This window comes from Bombus bifarius, unplaced genomic scaffold (assembly GCF_011952205.1).
Source record: "Bombus bifarius isolate JDL3187 unplaced genomic scaffold, Bbif_JDL3187 scf7180000007977, whole genome shotgun sequence".
Lineage (NCBI taxonomy): Eukaryota > Metazoa > Arthropoda > Insecta > Hymenoptera > Apidae > Bombus > Bombus bifarius.
In genome coordinates, this window is record NW_022884362.1 from 2,059,238 (window position 1) to 2,081,256 (window position 22,019).

Below are 22,019 nucleotides of genomic sequence, written 5' to 3' on the forward strand. Positions count from 1 at the left end.
GTGGAAATTATCAATGAAGTTTCGTTGAATACGGCCTGTTTACGCAAAAACGTAGATGTCAATTCCGATTATTTGTACGTATTCCGTATCGAAAAGATATGTGACGAATAAAACTCGATTATTTATTTATTACAGCAAACTGAAGGAGCAGCTGATATTGGCAGGTGTGAGTATTATATATATATGATATACCATTGTCAAGAGTTTTGATGATTGGGATCGAGATCGAAGACGATGAGGAGAAAAGAAACGAGGAGGAAAACTAATTTCAGAAGAAGCAATTGTTGGTGCGGGAAACTACTGAAGGAAGGAATGGAGTGAGTGAGTTTATCGTTGGTGAAGGATTATCAACGTGGATTATCAACGATATTTAATAGCTATATAGCGTGTACGTATAATAACTATATAATGTATATAATAATTGGATAATATTATATCGTTGTATAATTATTAATAAATAGAACGTAGACCAAATAGTATCAAAGAAAAGGACGACAATCTTATACATATTTATAGTTGAAATTTCGTAATTAGATATTTAACAGAAATGGAAATATTTTAATTTTTATGTTGCGCGTTAGGTAATATATTGGGAAAACTTGTCAAAGTTCCCCTTTTTTACGGTACTTGGATATGATCCCGAAGGGGGAAGAAAGTCTTACTTGTTGGAGAGTCGAATCTCGCGAAGAAAAAGTAGAATCGGCGGGGATTCCATCTTTTTCCGCGCGTAAAATTCCCTTTGTCAAGACGGACTCCAGTTAACTGGCGCTCCTTTCCGGTTGTGAAATAAAACAGGTTTAAGAATACGTTGAAAAACGCGGAAAAGTAATTTGAAAGAAGTCCTCTGAAAGAGCGACAACGTATTCCGTGATTTACAGTGAATTTGACATTTTTAGATAGTTTGAGATTTATCTGTTTGTAATTTGAGGGTCGTAAACGGAGTATTAGTAACACTGCGTTACATAGCAAGATTTCGTTCCTCGTGTTTTCAATGATACAACATTTTCACCTATATTTTTCACCCAATTTTCGATAATATTTATGCGTACGTGTCGTTTATTCTATTTATTCAAAAGACATTATTTCTTGATCAATTATCGTACGTCACAACGCTCTGCAAATTTTATTTACATCGTCAAATATAAATGCATTATTTCATCGATCTTAAGTTTTAATATATACTATACTTTGAAACGTTTTTAATGTAATCAGATGAAATCTTGTCTCATTTTTTATCTTGTTTTCTTTCTGGAAAGCAAAAATAGAAGAACCTAGTGTAATGTATGCTGGGAAATAGGAAGGAAATGCATCAAACTTTGCAAGAATCTTTATTTTGCGCAGAGATTTTTGGTATAAGTGTGTCGCGCGCCAGTTAAACGATAAGATTACGAACAAAGATAAGTTGCAGAGAGATAAAATACTCTTTGTACATTGGACCTATAATTAATAGATGTTTCAAAAGTGTCTGTCAGACAGACAGAGTCTCGGTGCAATTAGTACTTCGATTACAGACCATTGCAACTTTCTTTATCTCCGTTTCTTTTTTAACTGTACCACGTACTTGAAAATTACATAAATAAATAATTAACGCTTCTAAAATTTTATCAAATCGATTAAACCGGCAGTAGGATTTTACAAAGACGTTAAGGATTTTAGATATTATACGTAGACCGATGATGTAACCATTTCGTGGTGTTAAACGGACTTAACCACTTTACTCTACCACTTTTGGCATATTATGCGAGGATAGATTACGAAAATAATAAACAAATTCTGTACATTTAGAAAAGATTCATGTCGTAATAAATTGCACACTTGATAATCGATACTTTAATAAATCATATTTATTAACAATTCTATCGAAAGTAGTAGCGATAACAAAATAAATCATAAATACAGTATTCTTCAAACATAAATATCGACAAAAGATACATTTCAAAAGAGCAGAAAATACTTCGAATAATTTAATCCTACAGATTATTCCTATTATACACACGATAGAATAAAAATTCCACAGGTTTCAACTTAAATAAAACAGGCAAGATAATAATTAATTTTGAAAATAAATTATTTTTTATAACGACGCATTGCAGGACCCTCTTACATAATTGAACTAATATTATTACCAAAACTTCAGATATACACACGTGTTATACAAGTTGTCAGAGTTAATAAATGCTCTTCGTACAACAAGTTTGGTAATGGGAACAAAGATTTATGTATGACACTTTACAAGTTTGACAATGGAAACGACAAGATTTACAATTATACAACTTGTCCTATTCAACATAAAATCGTAAAGTTACAAGAAACTATTTCTCTAACAAAAGTCTATGGTCTTGTCATTTGTAAATTCACTAAAATTATTACTTAATAAATTATCGCGCAAGGATGTTCGAAAGTTCTTGTCCATTGAGATAAAAATTCTTCCTGTAACACGATGCCATACTTTCAAAATTCTCGCAAATTTCTATGGCTATTCCCCGCGTCATATCGTCTCGATTGTCGCAGTTAAATGCATAAAGCGAGAACTGCACCGCTGTCGTATATAATTAGGAACATACGGACTGCAATATCTTATGACTGTGTCGTGCCATTAACGGCACAACGATCATCGTAATATACGTTTAGTTTAGTTTAGCGGGACGAGGGGTTGCCAGGCATGGAGCGACCCTTCGCGCGCCACCAAGGAGGGTGCATAATTTATCGCTTTTCCCCGACCACCATAATGCAACACGTTACACGCTCGGTATGCATGTAGATTCCGTAGGTTATCGATGCTCCTTCAATGTCCGAGAGGGTGTAATATGGAAGGCCTAACTACCGATAAATAGTCTAATCATCGATCGGAATTCATTGCCCTGGCTTCTGTCTTAATTCAATAGGAAGCGTGTAATTATTAAACCGTTGCAGATTGGCGAAGAAAAATTGCTCGGAATTTTACTCTGAAACGTCGAAAGTGCCTCGATTACGTCGTACCTTTGCTTCGAAAATCATACGATTTCACGATATCGCGTTCTTTAAAAAAACGCAGAAACGTTATATTTGAACGTAACGATATATTACCTGGTTAATCAAACGTATGCTGCTATTGAAAAATATCTAGATACTCGTTTATTATCGGTATTTTAAGTACATGTAAAATTACGGATAAATTCAACTGAAACGATTTTATTCTTTGTAATAATTGTTCTAATAATTAGTTGAAGACAATGAGTGATAACAAAACGGGTATTTGTAATCGTTAAACTCTGTTCAACTACTTTACTCTTTGATTCTTTGACAAGCTCCTTGTCATATATTGCATCATAGTTCGTACCATTATTATTACGTTCATTGTTTATGTCACTTTTTGAGCAAGCGTGGAATTTGATAAAAATTCCACAGATCTTATCGATATTTTTTTCTTACTTTTATTACTTTTTCGTAATATAATCGAACTGAGAATTACCTGTCTCTCGACCCGATGAATCAATCGAAGTCCGAACTATGCCGATGTATGATATATCTAATATTCCATGTTATTTTTTTTTTTTTTATATAATCATCTAAGAAAAATTTGGTACACAGGAAGAAAGAACAGAGAATTATCTATTTTAACAAGCGATTAACGAAATGTCGTTGTTAAATATTAATTCACCCAATATTCGATCGTATTAAAATATAAACGAAAAAGTGTTTGAGAAGTAAAGCGGAGTAATTGGGATAAAGAATTTTGCCTTTTCCATTCGAACGGAATACTATTGTATCCAACTTGTTAATGTCATCGCGGAGTTAGAAAATAGGTTTCGCGGCCGCAGCATACGCAACTCTATACGAAAAGGTACTTTTGACAAGTATAAATCATGATAACCTGTTCTGACGATAGAACTTTGTACGCATCTTTTGTTAAGTAAACCTAGCTAGAGATAACCAATAAAAACAGAACCGTAGTTTAAAGGCTATCCTTCTTCGAAAATTATCTATGTAACTGTACAGAAATAATTGAAGTAATTTGACTATGTATTTTGAAACATTGTCTGTAAGACATTTTACGATGTTATCGTTAACGATACGCTCTCGTCCATGAGTTACACTTGATTCTATAAAATTGATTAATAAGTCCGAACTCGTATGTGTCAGGTACTGTGTGAAAGTCAGTAGGTACATATTTCCCATGCAGTTGTAGCAACAGAATTGAAAATTACTTGAGAAATCATCATTAAAAAGCATTGATTCAAACAAAAAGTAAAATAAAAGAAAATATTATTCACGTTCTTTCAGCTACATAGATAATGGCATAGTTCAGAAAAAATCTATTTATACCAAATAAGGTGATATATTATTTAAATAATCGTTCTTAAAATATTTTATTTAAATAACGACTAACTTTGGCATTAACTTCATTTTGTAATCACAATGTTCATTTATCCCTATTCTAACTGTACAAAGTGTTTAGTAATTTATGGATAACGGTGTATCTAATTTGAAAAAAAAAGATTCTGTTGTACATAATATTATTTAAAAGAAAAAAAAAAGAAAAAGATTTCTTGGCGAAAGTATGAAATATATTTGCTCGTTGTTAAATCAAATAAAAGTTCGCGTAGAACAATTGAACTAAAACGACGGACGAGACAGGTGACGGTGAAGCAGTGACTTCGCTTAGAGTAGAATTGGTTTTTATTGTGACTAGATTACAAACGGGGCCTTTCGGCGCTCAATATCGCCCAGTAGGAACGTTTACACGTAGTGAGTGAAACGACGCGACGACGGGAATGAGAACATGTCTTCTGCGGGCATTTGCAATCACTCACCGCGGGAACTGGGATATGTGATCACGACGAACATTTGTACGACATTGGGATTCATACAAAATAGCGGTCGTTTCTTAAATCTAGCTTACGTCACTATTTGTTCTATAGCGTTATGCCTGCATCGACTTTCGAAGTTGATCGATTCACATCGTTTTCCTCTCTAGATTCACGTTTTATCGATGGTGATATGCCATTTTTTTTTTTAATTTATAAAGCCTAGTCTATGTTCTTCTTTTTAACTGTGTATTCCAGATTCCATTTCATCGAACGATTGTATAATTTAGCAATTTTACAATGTACATGCGTTGATGAAAAGTGGTATTATTGAAGATATATGGTGGAGAACGTAATGAAATAACGAAATACGAAGAGAATGAATCGATGGACTTCAAAAGTCCAGTTACACGTGCCCTGCAAGGGTATCGAATACAGTTTTTTTTTTATAATTATTCAATAATATTAATAATATTTATAACGTACGCATAGTCGATAAAGTGATTTCTTTCCTCGTACACTGTACAAAGCACCGTTTGCAATCGCAACGGTGGCCATTTCATTTACTTACAGCCTGTGTATGGTTTCTCTTTTCATTTCTTTTATTCTTTTTTTTTTTGGTATTCTGCTGGATAATGTTATTATTATCATCATTACAATATAACAATTCTGAAAGATATTTACGAACCGCGTAAAATCAGCGTCTACTATACATATATCTACAGAATAATGAGTACATCTCGATCCGCGACGGATCTTTTATTATTCATCCCGTTACTTCTTTTCCATCTCGTTATCCTTCTAATTTGCGATTAAATTTACTCGTTTTCTCGTTTGGAGTCTTGAAAGACTGTACACAACGAAGTTCCGCAACGACGTTGCTCGTGAATTCTGTTTCGAAACGCACGATATCCCGTGACAAACGCGCGAAGAAGAAACTAATCGCAAGTAAAAATAAATCTTTACGAAAATATAAAGCTCGTTGCTCGATAGATCACACTTTCAGCGACTATTTTTCTTTTCCTTTTTCGAGAAGAACGACTATCAAGTCGAAAATATTGCACTTTGGCTCGAGTATTTGTTGAACAGGTGGCATTTTTGTAAATGCGAAGAAAATAAAAATTCTAATTAAGCTCAATCAATCTTTAGGAAACTTAAAATTCGCCCTACGATCTCTGCGATTCCGTTCATTTTTTTACGGATGAAACATGCACCTCGAAACATTAAATATTATATACCGATATAATCGTTCCATCGTTCGTGCATTTACAATCCTATGTACAGTTTTCTCCCGTTTACTTGCACTGGGAAGAATGTCGTTAAATCGTGTAAATAACCGTTAAACGCTCGATCTACGAATTTCGATGAAGAACAGCGTACGACTGAACGTAATAACGCGTAAGACTGCGGATTTTTATGCGTTTATAGAAAATTTGATTGTGAAAAAATGTATAGAAAATGCAGGAATATATAAATTATTCAAAGTATAATATTTAAGTAAACAATTCTCTACCTACGTTCTATCGCTTTAACTATATCCACAGAAATATGAATTTGCATAAATATCCGCAATTTAGTAACAATTCAAGATCGTCGTAAATGCCACGAGTCCTCGCAAAATCCTATCCACAAAGAAGAAAATAAAAAAGGAAAAACAGAACAAAAGGAAAGAAAGAAAGAATTGACTTTCAACTAGCGTGACATAGATAAAGTCAATGACGGATATAACGCGTATTTCTCACATTTTGTATTTCTTTTCTAATGTTGCGCTTCTTATTATCTGCCTTTGGTACCACTACGGTATAAGATCAGTTGTGAGGCGAGCTATTTACCGATCAATTGTCTGTTCGTTACTGATCACCAATCTGATCCACGCCACGCCAGTTGAAGCTTAACAAAACACAAGTTTCATAACCTCTAAAAGTGTAACGATAGAAATTAAAAATACAATAAAAGATACTTAGCATCCCCAGATCCAAGATACTAATGTAAGAATTACTTGCGAAGACATCGCTGGCATCACGATAGCGTGCGCTGTTCTCAGTTCTCGTCTCGTGGCAGAGAGAGTGTCTGCGAGGTGGAAGCGATGGACGGCGTGGTCCAACAGTCCAATAACGAGGGCCAGTATCCGGTAGCAGTGGTAGCGTGTTGCCAATAGCTGGCTAATCCTGTGCTTCCTCCAGGACCCGCACCAGAGCCACCAATTCCGATGCCAACGCCTACTCCGATACCTCCAGCTGTCGCGATAACACGGTCGCCACTTATGCCTCCTGCCTCGATCACGCTTCTGTCATCCTCTATCTTCTGGTCCGCCGTGGTCCCGTCTTCGTCGTACATTAGGTAAGGGGGATGAGAAGTGGTGGACGAAGGGGTCGACGACAATGTCGGCGATGCGGCGGACCTAGGCCTGGGTCACTCTTGCGTTCTCAGTTGATTGTCGCTTTGCTGACCGGCGGACACGTTGGCTGCAGCTCCCACCGGTACCACTTGACTGCCACCTCCCAAAGAGCTCCCGGAACCGGCCAGGGAGCTTCTAGAATTCGCGGTTACAGTGTGGTGATGGGGGCTAGATGTAGCCCCCGCTTCACCTCAGACTTGGGCTCTGGCTGTAGCGTTCACGTGAGCTTCTGCGCTGCTTGGCGAGTGAGGATTCGCCTCGCCAGCGGTTGTTAGGGCGTATTGGCACGCGCTGAGCGGTCCACCGCCGACCGAAGGAGCTCTTGAACCTACTGGACTCCCAGCTGCTGAGACTGGCGTGCTGTCCATGCTGAACGAGTTGCCGCTTAGGCTGCTGTAACCGCTGCTGTGTTGCCTGGCCTTCAATCGTAACGAGGCGATGCTGGATGTCATCGCGGTACAGCTTTCCGGAGCTGCCGCTGTTCTATGGTGTGGCGTGTATACCGGTGGTCCGTAGGGATGATGGGGTGCCGCTGGTGCCGCGTAAGGACACGCAGCTCCTGTCGCTGCCACGGGTGAACCGGCAACTCCCAAGCCCGATCCCATGCCTGGTAACATCGACGTGGCTGCCTGACCCACGGACACGGACATTCCACCCATGTGGTTGCCCGCCACGGACGTCGCCGCGGCGTTGAAGCAGTTTACGGGACTGACTTGGGTGTGATGATGATGGTGCGACGCGGTTGGTACCACGGAACCCAAGGTATTGACCCAAGGAAAGCCTTTGCCGCTCAGAGGCGATGGCACTTTGGCGGCCCAGTTGTTGTACGTGCTGTACGAACTGTAGAGCGCGTCTGGGTCAGTGAAAGGCTGGCCGATGAAGCTGTTCAGGCTAGCGCCGAAGCCGGGCTTGAAGTCTACCGCGTCAGCTGCGGTGTTCGCGTTGCGCGTCTGTTTCCGCCATTTCGCCCGCCTGTTTTTGAACCATACCTGCGTTGACAGAACAAATTGTTGCGTTAAATATAATAGTTTGTGGTAGAAACAATTAATTGTGTTAGTCGTGATAGGATAGACGGTTAGAGGTACGAAGATTAGAGATGTAGTGTTTAGCCAAGCAAAAGTGATGCTTTGTAAATGTAAATGATGGAATTGTACAGTACGCGTGCTCTGTTTTTAAGCTCGTATCAAGAAGGGTCATATTAGATCGAACCAACGAGACCTGCATTTTTTCTGCTGATCTTCTCTTTAACCACGACTAATGGATGATAATAAGTTAATATTTTCGTTGCTACGAAAATTTCACCTTTTGCTTTTCCTTCTTTCGTCGCAAGTTTCTTTGCATCTAACTTTGTTGTCAACACCTATTTGGATTGTCAAAAATCAATGAGCTGCTATGCCTGATACCTATCACTTTCGTACGATATTCTTCTTTTAACCGATGAATATTTAATAAAAACGAAAAAGCGCGACAGTAGCGGCGGCATTTAATTTAAACAATTAACGTATACAACGAATTAGCAGGAAAAATGTCAATAATTAATAGTTTCAATATTTTATATTAAGTGGAACATTTTGTAGAAGAAAATTTTCAAAACGAGGTTGCAGTGGTATGGTCATTATGCATCGATCAAAGTTTGCATTAATCTCATAATACTTTTTTCAGGTGCATATGTTATGCCTACTCAAATGGAACTAGACTAATGCCAATGTAAATAACGTAATGATACTTTTTAAATAAAAGCCTCTGTTTAATCACATCAAACAGAAATTTCAATATTTTCAAACAGAACACGAACCGAGCGGTATCTCAGCCAAGTACGACCGCGACACGCATCAAACCGAGGAAAACACTTCTAAATACAACAATTACCAGGAAATTATCTTATCTTATCACCGTGAAACAATTATGTCTCGTTGAAAAAGCAATTGCAATCGTGGTCCAAAAAATTCCCGTATCTAAACCGCGCCTACCGGAGTCCCTCTCCCCCGCCAACCTCCGACGTCATTTCTCACTCGTCCAAACTAATCTAAACACCCTACACTTCAACGGTGTAACCCACGCCCACAAAAAATCCACGCGAAATCCTTCCCCTTTTTCCCTAACTATATAAATTTCATCGGTTAACGAATACTGCTTCTATTATGCTTCGCAGCTCTCGTTGAAAAACGGACGAAACGCGCGGGGCTCGCGTTTCTGGTTTTTCGCCAGATTTCGCGCGGAGGACTCGCTCGAGCCAGGTATTACTCATGTTGCGGGACGAAGGCGAGGTTCACACTCGGTAAACGGCCGAGTCCCGAGACAAATGGCAAGAAAACCCCGACGAGCTCCTCCATCCTGAAATATGATGGCGTTAATTCAAGGCGGCCCTCTCTCGCGTTCGATACTGCGAGGGCGAGCCGCTCGTCAGCCGTTTCCACCCTCTTTCCTTTCCCATTCGCCCTTCAACCTCGACGCCATCCCTTCGCCTTCGGCTCGTTCCTTCGTGTTGCTTTTTCCACGACGCCCAACCAGCTTGCTCCCGACAATTATACGGGTGGTTGCACTCAGATACTCGCGTAACTGTAAGGCAACCAACGTTAGAACGTTTGGTTCGGGCACCGAGGCGAGGGTTCGGCCAGTAGGGTTCGGCGAGAAGGTACAGTAGTTGGTGAAAGTATTCGAACACTTGTAGAAACCTTTTACGAATATATTATGCTTATTATAGGAAACATCTTGAAATTTCGTTGACGTTGCTGCGAGATTAGATCGTTGTGATTATATTGGTATAATTCTAAATCAATTTGGAAACGTACATAGAAGCTGCAAGATATTTGGTGGATATATTTAGTCGGAAATTTGTAAAATAGATTTAGTAGAAGTCGAATAAAAAATAATATACAGAATGATATGTGTATTCGTGTGTATTTATGATTGTACATTCATTTAAAAAATGATTTCTTCCCTTTCATATATCGCAATGAAACTCTCTTACAAACATATGATGTGTACATCCTTCGAGTATACTCTTTGTTGAAGAAACAGTATTCGTCTGTCCAGAGATTATTTGGCCACTTACAGCCAGCTCGACCGTCGTCGTCGTATTCATAATGATTGAATCAAATTTAAAAATGTATGTAGGACTTGCAAGATGTATAGCACAAATCTATATCTCGCAGAGATCTCTCGCAAAGAATTTAAACAGTCAATCGCCCATTACATCGACAAGTCGGAATATTCAATGGGATCTTTAACACATTTTATATGTTCAAAATAATTATTCGCGCTGTATGCTAATTTTCTTTTACTAAATTTATCTGTTTTATCTGTTATCTGTAAATATTTTATAACTTCTATATACATTTTCAAGTTGCTTCCAAGCTTCCCCATCTTAATCATGAAAATCGTGTCTCGTTATAACGCTAACGAAATTTCAAAATGTTTCGTATAACACAACAATACAGATTTGCCACGGTGAGCGTTCAAATACTTTTGCGAGCCACTGTATCTGCTTCCAGTTGGCGAGGTGAAGTTTTGAGCGAAAAAGGACGACAGGAAGGAAGGAAGATATCGAGGGAGAGAAACAACGAAAAAGGTTGGAGGATCCTTCGCAAGATGGATGGTCGCACGATCACGCCGTGAAAACGCTAAGAGGCGCGACGAGTCATTGAAAGAGGGGAAGAAGACTGGCTAATGAAGAATAATGCCCTGCCTTTTGCCGATTATTCTCGGAACGCAGCACGTAATCGCGCGAGGTCAAGAAGCGACGTTATGATGCGTCGGATCGAAAGGATTACCGATGCGGTTTTAATGGAGATCTTTGTTCGAGCTTTTTGAGCTGGCAGGAATTAGAAGCCAAGTTCCTCCGGATTACTTTGGAATGATTTTGAGCCTCGTGTATTTGTCTGTGAGCGTAGGTTGCGAAGACAATTTTCAACGCGAGTATTTCGAGGAGCATGAAATTGTAATATATTGAAATGATGGAACTTCATAAATTGGATGGCTGTTATAATACTTTTAACGTTGACTGGTTAAGATTAGCACGTTGAATATGATAACGTTATAACGTTACGAAAGTTTGTAACGCGAGGTTAAAGAAAAATTGGCCGAGATAAGTTGGAACGTATGCCATGTTATTATATGTTATAAAACTTATTGTTTATTATTTCATAGGTAGCAAAGATTTACCAAATCTTGCAGTATCCCCAATCGTTAAACATCTCGTCAACGATAATGGAACTCCGCGAACAACATCGAAATCCAAAGACCGTACGACTTTCCTCCCCTATGAATTTCACGAAAGAGCAGAGTATCTCGTGGCGCGAGAAAAATATTTCCCCTTCGTACGGGCGGCGTATGAGCAAACTTTCCTTGCTGAGCAGGAACATCATTGGATTTCACGAAGCAACCCCGTAGACATGACACGGGGCGACGGTAAGCCAAAAGAGGGGGAGTAAACTCGATAGGACAGAACAGCGGCCGAAAGATGCCGTGGCTCGAGAATCAATAAACTCTCGGAAGGCGCGCGCGAGTCGTTTCGTATACACACACAAGACCGCGCCCATAAACTTTAACAGCATCGCAGAATTCGAGTCGACTCTGCTGGCTCATAAGCTTGATGAATGAACTTTCGAATCGCGCCCGTCACGATAGAAGTCGACGGATTAACCAGCGTGCTGATAATTTTCGAAAAACGATCTTGACCGGCGTTAACCGCAACCACAGCGGCCATTTGTATTTTAAAGCTGCAGGGAAAAAGATTTGGATAGATACATCGGCACGTGAAAATATTTTATATGAAAACCGCGAGAAGATATAGAAAAATAGAAATAAATTCGTTCTGATCAATCGACTTCCTTTAAATCAAATAAAATATATCAAAAATTCACGACGATCCTATTAAACGATTGTCAACGGTGAAACTACACGAAGAATTTTCACAGGTAAATCGTCGTCGATTTTAACACATCATCAATTTCCACTAAGAAATTACTCTTCTTTCGTACGTTATTCCAACCCTAATAAATCAGCGACGATACACGCTCTAATTATTTGGTTGTCTCTGCGATTTGTCGGTCGTTGGATTTTTGCTTAATGGAAGTAAACGTAATGTGAGAAGCAAGTTGGTAGACGCGATAAATCGAATCCAATGTTTTCCACTCGACAACCGCTTGAACAATGGCTCCCGTCACGTCATCCGAGCAATAAAACCTCATCAAATCACGACCCCTCGCCACCGCGTAAGCTTCCGTGCACGGCTCAATCTACGAAAGCTTATATAAATGTAATGAGACCGTGACCGGGGCTAGCTCATCAATCAAGCCCCCACCAACCTACCAGCTTTTACCTCCCCAACCTCGCATTGGCCACCCTTGATCGTCTTTTCTGTGCCACATATACGTTTCGGCATTATATAGACACCCCCGAAAATGCTGCCCCATACAAGGTAATCCCACGACTTAGCAACGGCCAGTGAACAATCGGATAAGCGCGATTCGTTTCGTACGAGGTGGCCACGCTGTTAGCCTATTTTTTTTCTTTCAATACGTCAATCTTGTTGCTGTTTGAGATACAGGTGGGTGAAACGTATCTCTAAAGACGAGTTTAACAGCTCGATAGACGAATTTATTCAGAGAGAAGCAATCGTTCGTTCTTTTTCTACAATAATGAATGTGTTAGTAATAATTATTTCGGTAATAAGGTAAAGTTAATTATTGGCTAGAAGATTTCGTACACATACAAATTCATTGATTAATATTATAGATTTATGGATAAAAGAGCGGATTGTTCGTATAAATTTTTGCGGAATATAATAAAAATAAAACGGAACAAGCGGAAAAATCCTCTTTTTAAATTTTACATTCGCCTTCGTGCTACATAAACGTTATGTAAAACGAATATGCTTGTAATTCTGTACAAACGACGCGGGAGATTGTATTTTTAAAATTTAAAACCAAATATATTTAGTCGAGAGAATGCGTTTGAAACACAAATATCGATGTGATTCGTATTACTACCTGAAAACAATACAAAAGATATCTACACGTTTTTCAAAGTAGCAGTAAAACGATATTTATCGCAAACTGCTATTTAGAAAATAACTTCAAGTATTACGTACAAATACCTGTTATACGAAACAAAACTAGATAAACGAGCAGAACTGAAAATAAAAATACGCCATTCGCTTTATTAAATTGAATACATCTTCTTAATCGATACAATAGAGAAAAAAAGATTAAGTTATTTGATATCGAATTTACGTTACAACTTAATTTAAGATTACATTCGAACCTTATCAGACAGAGTCAATAATCGAAAACGTTGTAAAAATTTGACGACTTAATTAATTTACTGTCACAGTACGTCTTACCGAAAAATAAATGTTCCCAAAAGCTTTTCTCGGTATCGATGCATCGTACCGCTCGGAATTTACATATTCGTGCAAAATACTTACCTACTTTTAAATCTGTATCTTATTTATTCGTCGCTATATTATTATATCGCATACGTTACTACAGCTCTGCGTTGGTGTCGTATCATTGCAACGAATTATTAATTCTCAACTATCAAATACCAACAAATATAAGCAATTAAAAGTTCTCTTCTCGCAGGCGAGCAAACTCCTTCATATTTCTAAAATCTCGAGTTCCCTCCGACTTTTTCAGAGAATCTCGCCTTTATGAAACCATAATACCAGAAAACCCACTGCCAGCCATTCACGGCCTCGTTCAGAAAGCTCTGCAGTTACTCGAAATCAGCGTTGATCCAGCGATACTCAAAAAACTAGCCGAGCATTGAAAAGTCGTTGCTCGCGATCAACGAGTCGCTTGTGCCTCCTATCGTGATAAACAATCTGCGTTCGAAGCCACAGTTACGAACACATGTGTACAACGTGCGCATGTATGTAAGTACTTGCTTCCATGCACACACGTACGCGCGAGCGCGCGCACACACACACACCACATACATACATACATACATACACGCGAGTCGGAACGTAGCGAGGCGTCGCGTCGCGTCGGCCCAGCAATTCGATTCGTAAGACGGGAGACGTCGCGGTCGGAGAGAAGGACGAGGAGGCGAAGGAGGAACGTCGGTAGAAGGGAGAGAAGGTCGACGGTTGTAGGGTGGAGACGACGATGGTGGTGGAGAACAGGAGGAACGAGAAGGGAACGAGGGGAACACAGAGGGAAGGTTGGCCGTCGGTGAAGAGAGGGGAACGGCAGAGGAAAATGCGGAGGTGGAGGTGGAGGAGGATAATATTGATCCCCTCGTAGCCCCGCCCCTCCTTGCCCAGCCGACGCCATCATTATATTATCCACCATCCCTCCGTCTACTCGACATATGCGCACACCTACGACCTCGAAATCTACGGGACCCCTGGTCCATGCACGACTACGCGTTGCTCTTTCCTTCCAAGACGCATCTTTTCACCAGGGTAACGGAGTATTTGTGTATCGGAAGTAGAGTTAGAGTTGATAGAGTATAGCTTTGTCTCAAAATCGAGTACCGCGCAATTTTATCTCGAGCGGTTATAGCGCGGTATATGGTTTCGTAAATGTAGTCTTGGTAGTAGTATGGTGAAATTGAAAGATCACGTAAGTTGTGGATGTTTCTAGTTAGTCGCGGCGAAGGCGTTATTTCACGCATGTCTTCGTTTAAAAATTCGTTTCTTCCTTTATGTAGGTCTCGGAGGATACCATCGTATGTACCACTTCCGAGCGTGTTCTTTATTAACGTAATAAAGTCTGACTGTGCGAGAACGGACATATCTACTTACATCCCATAGATAATAGGTACGGTAGCTGACGAAAGTATTCAAACATTTATAGGAAATTTCCTGTGATTTTTTACTGCGTGTGTTGTACGAAACTTTTTGAAACTTCATTAGCGGTGTAGTGCGTGAGCTGCTGTACCGTGTACCAGAGGTAAGTAGACACGTCTGTCTCTCGACAGACGAACGTGAAAGAATAATTATTTTTATGTGTGATTTCTCGTTTCGATCGTATTCTAAAGAACTGGGAGACCAAAGGGAAATTGAGATATGAAATGTGCGAATATCAGAGCAGAATTAAGTGGCTATACGTGTAGCGTGAGTTGGTTTTTGTCGACGAATTAATATCTTTTTGCAGTGAAGATATGTAAATACGACAACGTCGGAAACTTTGAAACTGTTGAAAATATAATTGCCTCCGGTTTTATGCGATTTCGACTGGCTGTTTTTTACATCTCGTTCTTTACGTCTCGTAATGGTAGTAGAAACACGTTAACGAACATGGTTGTTTCACGACGGCCAAAGACGCCTGGAGACAGCACTTCGTTAAAAATAAATTTCGCGAAGAAATCTCGTTGGATAACGGAGGGAACTCTGAGAGGATTTTAGGACCGTGAAAATCTGCCCGCTACTTATTCGCCTGATGCCGCCACTTTCTCAGCTCTATACATCTTTGACGAGCTCGAAGGGACATCACTTTGGACGATTGCCGTGGCGGTTTAGAGACAGCCTGCTTGTCGGGCATTTACGAAGATATTGGCTCTTGTATGTCATTTTTCAAATTGTCGGTGTTATCGATTAAGAAAGACGTAAAAATGGATGATAAAGTGTAAACCTTTAACAAGTACAACGATTACATATTGGACTGAAATATTTACTTGGACCTCGGTTGAATTTGAAAGAGTTACTTTTTAACTTTCCGAGAGTTTTTTATTTGTATATCCCAAACTTTGAAATATCTATCAAGAAATCCGTTCCTTTTACTAATTCTAAAAAGAGACAAGTAGAAAAATAGGAGATGTAACTGAATAGGAGTAACTGCACCCTATCCAAGTATATCTTCATGGCCAAATATTCTGGAATGAAGAACCGTATCCACTAGGATACGGCGAAGAAGCATCATGGCTCCTAGCACAAATTCTTTTTATCCTTCGTCTCATCCTCCAATTCTGCAATCGTCTTTTTTTCGACACTGTCCGCCATCCTGGCCGCTTTCATGCATTCACGCGTGCTTATACCACCCTCGTACGCTCCTTCCTTCCCTTTTCTTCTCATATTTTCGCTATTCCTCTTCTCACCCCTTTTCGTCCCTCCCACCTCCAGAACAGGCAGTCTCAGTTTCCAACGGTACCGTCTCCATAAATCTCACTATAACGGCGAGATGGATCAGCCGGAATGGCTACATCCTACGTAGAGGGAGCCAGTTCGTACTTGTATCGTGTTCGCGTGAATATGTGTGCACGGTTGGTCGCGCACGCGCGCGTATATCCACAAGAATTGCTATGAATATGCGGCTGCGTGCGGCGAAATCGCGTTGTCAGGACTGGATATGAGGGAGGATCGCCTTTGGTCATCGTTCAACTTCGTAATTATGAAAAATCTTATTATAGAAGAGATTTGTTATGTGCGAATATTGACTGTATCGAGAGAATATTCGATTGTTGATAATTGTATGGAAATAAAGGTCTGTAGCACATTTTGGTCAAAGTGGAGCTAAGATTCGGCGAACAATTGTTCGAGGTTTCGATTTTCAGGTTTAATTATATTGGCTGTTTAATTAAATTTCAGTAATGGAATACTTTGTGCTTGAGAATCTATTGCGAAAGAATATCGCTATCATATTCGTAGTATCGATTGATTAACATCGAATGATTAACACGATTGGCAGGAGAGGCGGTATAGCTTACAAATTTTTGGCTACGTATGTCACTGACATAGCGATTTGATATATAAAGTAATAGATAAATATAGCATGGAAGAATGATTTGCCTATATGATCTTAAGGGCCCGATAGATCTTTGTAGATTTTGTTAAAATGTTTACGGAATAACTTCGATTTGGTGAACTATCTCTAGGACTGAAGGGAAACTTAATTAATTAGACTTAAATGAGAACATTTATCATGAAATCGCGTGACAGTTCCAAAAGTTTCAAAATGCCGCGGACAACGAGACAACTTTGTTGGATCGTAGCCAAGACGACGAAACAATCTTCCGGAAGACGACAGCGCAAGATCTGGTTTAGCGAATAGTTTGAGAGCATTTTCACGTAATTGAGAATACTCGCAACTATCGAGACTATATCGAACGCAACTGCAACATATTACGATCTTTCTAAAGACCTAAGGGAGACTATGACAGTTGCCTTGTGTTTTTGATAAAATGCTTTGGTCTTTGTTATCTTCCACGATACATAGACAATACAATTTTAAGACGACTATTGTAAAATTCATACGATTCGATCGATTTCATCGAATAAAGTAGAAATTTAAAATGTAAATAGCAATAAAATGATTAAATAATAATATTTTAATAATTGATTTTCGTTAGTTTAGCAAAATCGTAAGTTGTTCGGTTTAAATACTATTTTATAGCAATTATGCTAGGTGGAAATATGAGTTGAATGTAAGAGAGATTGATAGTACGAAACAAAGTGTATTTTCAATCTTCCAAATTGTTTTCGTGCTAGAGCTAGACAAGTACTAGAGCGAAAGAGTATTAGAGTTAGAAAATAAAAAAGGAAAGATAGAAATAGATATTATCATACATATCTAATCTACTAGATCTATTAATTAATGGAGCGCCGTGCTGTCGGGTCATTATCATTTTAAATATCTAAGATTGGTAACGTTCAACGAAATGATCCTAAATTAAAAGTTGATATGGACCAACGAGTTTATAAATAAATTTTTTATCATTCAGACATACTGACTACTGACATAAAAGACATACTAAAAGAGAAATTGTGTTATGAACTACGCAATTAAAAAAATATACATGAACCGTATAATATAATTTTATGTTTGTCTACATCATCATACATAAGCAATATATATATTGCTTAAATATAAATATAAATATAAGTATATATAGTAATGCATAATGTATTTTACAAATTATTACAGATTATTCACAAAATTTCAACGAACTAGAACGGAAAAAAAATCAAAGAAGCATCGCGTATTACTTAATAAAATACAATACAATTCTATCGTTACAATTTACCATTCACAGTTGACGTATCGATGTTCCCTTGTGTCCGATTGTTTGCGAATTTTTAACGAATCGAAACAAAGAAAAGAATGGAGGAGACGAAACCCATAGCTTCTCCACTTACCCATGGAGAATTTAAAAATCAAAGATACGCGATACGATCGACACGATATAAAAGATGCCATTACAATTATATTACCCATAATTGATAGTACTCTTCATGCGTCGATAAAAATAAAAAATAAAGATTGAGATTAGTCAGCGCTATCGGACGAATTCTTGACGGTCGCGACCAAGGGGAAAGGATTGGGTAAAAAAAACAAAAAAAAAAAAGAAAAGAAAAAAGAAAAGAAGGGAAAGCGACGGAAGCGAGTATTATCGTTTGTATTAAAGTGGTCCGGAGGGCAACACTGAACGATACAAACGGCATATGAGCCGGCGTACGACATGGAATGGGAAGCCAGCTAGCTCTCTCTCTTGGTGTGAGCAGTTTTATGGATTTTTTTTATCGTTGTGGTAGTGGACTGTACAGCTGCAGCCAGTGGGATTCGGATATTCAATGTTGGCGTACCTGTATGGATATTAAATTAACACCCGTAAGCCGCGAGTATTAACAACTTTGCAAAAGATTATACGAGATTATGAGCTCAAGCGGAACACGTGATTTTTAATGCCGTGTCCCAGCTAGCTCTCGTGCTTCCTCCATTCCTTTGTAATTTATAAATAGTTACGGCTCATTGCGTTACGCGCGCTATCGATTCGCGTCGAATTCGATGCATCCACCCCCTTTTTTTTTCTCTTCCGTTCTTTTTCCTTCCTTTTTCGTCATTGTTTTCTTTCGTTCCGCGCCCCAACAGTCAGAAACTGTATCTGTCGTTAACGCGATCGCTTCGAAGATTGTCTGGAACCTGCTTCCCGCGACGAAAGGGTTTACGATGGATCTGTTTCTTTTTTGGCTTCCACGTTGTTCCAGAGGAGTTCGACCATTGTTCGAATCCGGGCCAAACTGATTTCCAGTAACGATTGGACGAATTTCATTGCTACAAACTACGAACAGATTTTACTCGATCTATGAAGTAAAATTCGAAGTGGATTCAGATTTCTGTGTTCTCCTTTTCGTATTTTTCTTCCTTCGAAAATCGTTTTAAAATTTGTCACTCAAACAGCAGTTATTGAAACATTTCGTTGTTTGTTGTTCTCACTATAAATGCGTACGATTAATTCATATAAAAAAATCAATCGTATTTGGTTATCTTATTACTAATCCATGTACCTATACATTTATATTTTATTCACATTAAAATTATAAAACGTTACTTTTAATGTCACAATATATCGAATGATTTGTAATTTGTAAAATTTGTTCGTGACATTTATTAGCCAAGTTATCCGCTATACTTACGAAAAAATTTATTAACACTCGTAATTTATGAATTAGTAAAATAACGCCTTTGGATTTATCCCGCTCCTTTCTGAATCAACTTCTGTATATATTAATGTTTGTAAATAACGATTTTGTGGTTCGTACAAGGATTTTCAACGTCACTGATTAGCGATTATGCCTACATATTTTCGCGATAAGAAAGAATTCCGTGAAATACTTATCACCGGAAGGTGGATTGATTAGTTGCAATTATCATTACATCTGTGCCATTTTGAACTTTGAATTTTATAAATGGAAGATATGAAATATCTGGCGCAGAATATGATCTTTAATTGTGTAATGTAATGATGTGTTCCTTTCTAGTTTATCAACTGTAAATTATTCCACAGAATGATAATCTAATTAGATTCATTAGATCGCTATCTCTCAGAGTACAAGCGCGTGTAACTGATTAAATATATTTGAGACAAATTTCTCGTCACGTTTGTTATCTTTCGTGTTAATGTTTCCTATCGAGAAATTTATTACTTTACGTTTTACACGTTTATGATCGTTTTGAAACGATCGCAGAAACAATACCCCTTAATCAAATTTGTAAATTCTCCGAAAATCTGTTATTGTAAAACTATCTTTGCATTTCCATATCATTTACGCGTTATTTCGCTCCTGCTTCTTACTTACTCGATCCTTAATGCGTCAATAATAGAATCTTTTATTTTTAATTCATTTTTCCGGCAGATATTTTTAATCCTTAAATCATCTAACAATAGAATTTCAGAAACTTTCAATTTATTCGATAATAGCGTGTTTTACCATTCGATTATTGATTTGTCCTTTACCACTATAGCTGTACACTATGTACTTTCAGTTTCTTCTCTTTCTTCTCATTTTAGAAACACGCTATATTAGTACAATAGATTCTCAGTTATTATATTTTACTTCGACCATAAATCAAATATTGTAACACGAATCTTATCGACTAAAGATACCAATATCATAATCATAATACTGTCTATTATATTAACTATCCATGTATACCAGCCGACAACGCTAAAATCCATATCAAGAAATCGTGCAAATTTAATCGGTCCTCTATATATACGGCCAACGTTGGTTTTAATATCGGACGATATTCCGTGGAGCAGCCGCGGAAAATAAATCCGGAAATTCGATAACGTTACTTCGGGACTACAATTCACCGTAAAAGGTTAATATTCACGCTGGTAATCCACCAACGGAATATCGCAGATCACGCATGGCGGCCTTCGACGTTTTCCAACCCCGTCCGCAACGGTATTAACTTCGCGTGCGATTTACAGCGTACCAGCTCGCAATCGATTTACCGTGCCTCGAAATCTCCGATACAACCATCATATCGTCTCATCAAAGAATACGTTCGCCCGAATTCACGAAGTTGCATTCGCAAAGCGAGAACTTTCGGTTTCGCGGATCACTGCGCGTTCAAATTCGATCTTAAAAAAATAATCGATGTTATATAAAAATATTACTGTACAACGTTTTTAGAACAATACCTCCGTCTTAAAACGATCGTCAGACGTGTCTTTCTTGTACCGAATCATTGGATTTTACGTTCTACAAATTCGATATTATGTGGATGCTATAAACAATTTTTTCGTTTTAAACGGTGATTGAAGGTGTTTGTACGTACCGAATTGTTAAGTCATGGAATATAATGAACAAATTTCAGAATTTACAAATGTTAATATACGTAATACAATTATTTTAAGGTATCCGTGATCCGTGAAAGTTTTAATGCTATATAGAATAGCAAGAAATCTCGATGAGAAAAGAGTAAGATATTTCAACGTATTGTTTTAATATATTTCAGACTATTTTACTTGACGCTTTTAATTCAGTCATAAGTAACATTTACTTTTTGTATGTATGAAATAAAGTAAAACGTATAATTCAATCAGGTTAATGAAATATTTGAACGAATGCGTCGTTCATATAGTATTATACATATAATCGGATAAATACTTTATAACAAATTATCAAATGAACATAGGTACATATATTATATATATATATACAGGTATTTAAAAAATGTCGTATATATCGAAATAAATTCCAAATCTACCCTAAATTCTACACGAATACTAAACTTTTATCTTCCTCCAACTTCAAAAGCCTCCACGTAATCGCACTGAAAAAATATCCAACGAAATCCCGAAACCAGACTGGCCTCGGTCGCTAAAAATTGTTTTTCCCTGAAAAAGTGTGTCTGTTGCGGTGAAAAGCGGGAGGGTTGTCCCTGAATCAAACGAAGCGGCCGAAAAGCTGGTCTTGCTTATCCCTAAATCCCGCGTATCACCGTAACAGATATCCGCGCCATTACAGGCTCAATCACTGGCCCGTTAATCTGGAGATCTTTGCTCGGCCGCAGCAAAGGCTTCGTAACGCGAGAGCGGAGCACTGGAATCGGGCGGCGTTCGCCGCGAAATCCCGAAGACAGCCGGCGTTGAGC

General features: G+C 38.4%; 2 protein-coding genes across 7 annotated transcripts in view; both read right to left on the reverse strand.

Moving 5' to 3' along the window:
• Positions 1–4,636: 4,636 nt before the first annotated feature.
• Positions 4,637–7,181, reverse strand: LOC117204199. The gene has a single exon (XM_033441385.1). It carries the CDS (start codon positions 7,122–7,124, stop codon positions 6,828–6,830), a length of 297 nt encoding a protein of 98 aa, XP_033297276.1. The 5' UTR covers positions 7,125–7,181; the 3' UTR covers positions 4,637–6,827.
• Positions 7,182–7,345: 164 nt separating this feature from the next.
• The window catches only part of LOC117204198 (pituitary homeobox x), a 44,068-nt gene continuing 29,394 nt past the window's right edge, over positions 7,346–22,019 (reverse strand). For all 6 annotated transcript variants that reach the window (XM_033441379.1, XM_033441380.1, XM_033441382.1 and 3 more), the window contains one exon: positions 7,346–8,174. In XM_033441379.1, the coding sequence (XP_033297270.1) occupies positions 7,377–8,174 (798 nt within the window). In that variant the 3' untranslated portion in view covers positions 7,346–7,376. The remainder of the gene's footprint in view (positions 8,175–22,019) is intronic.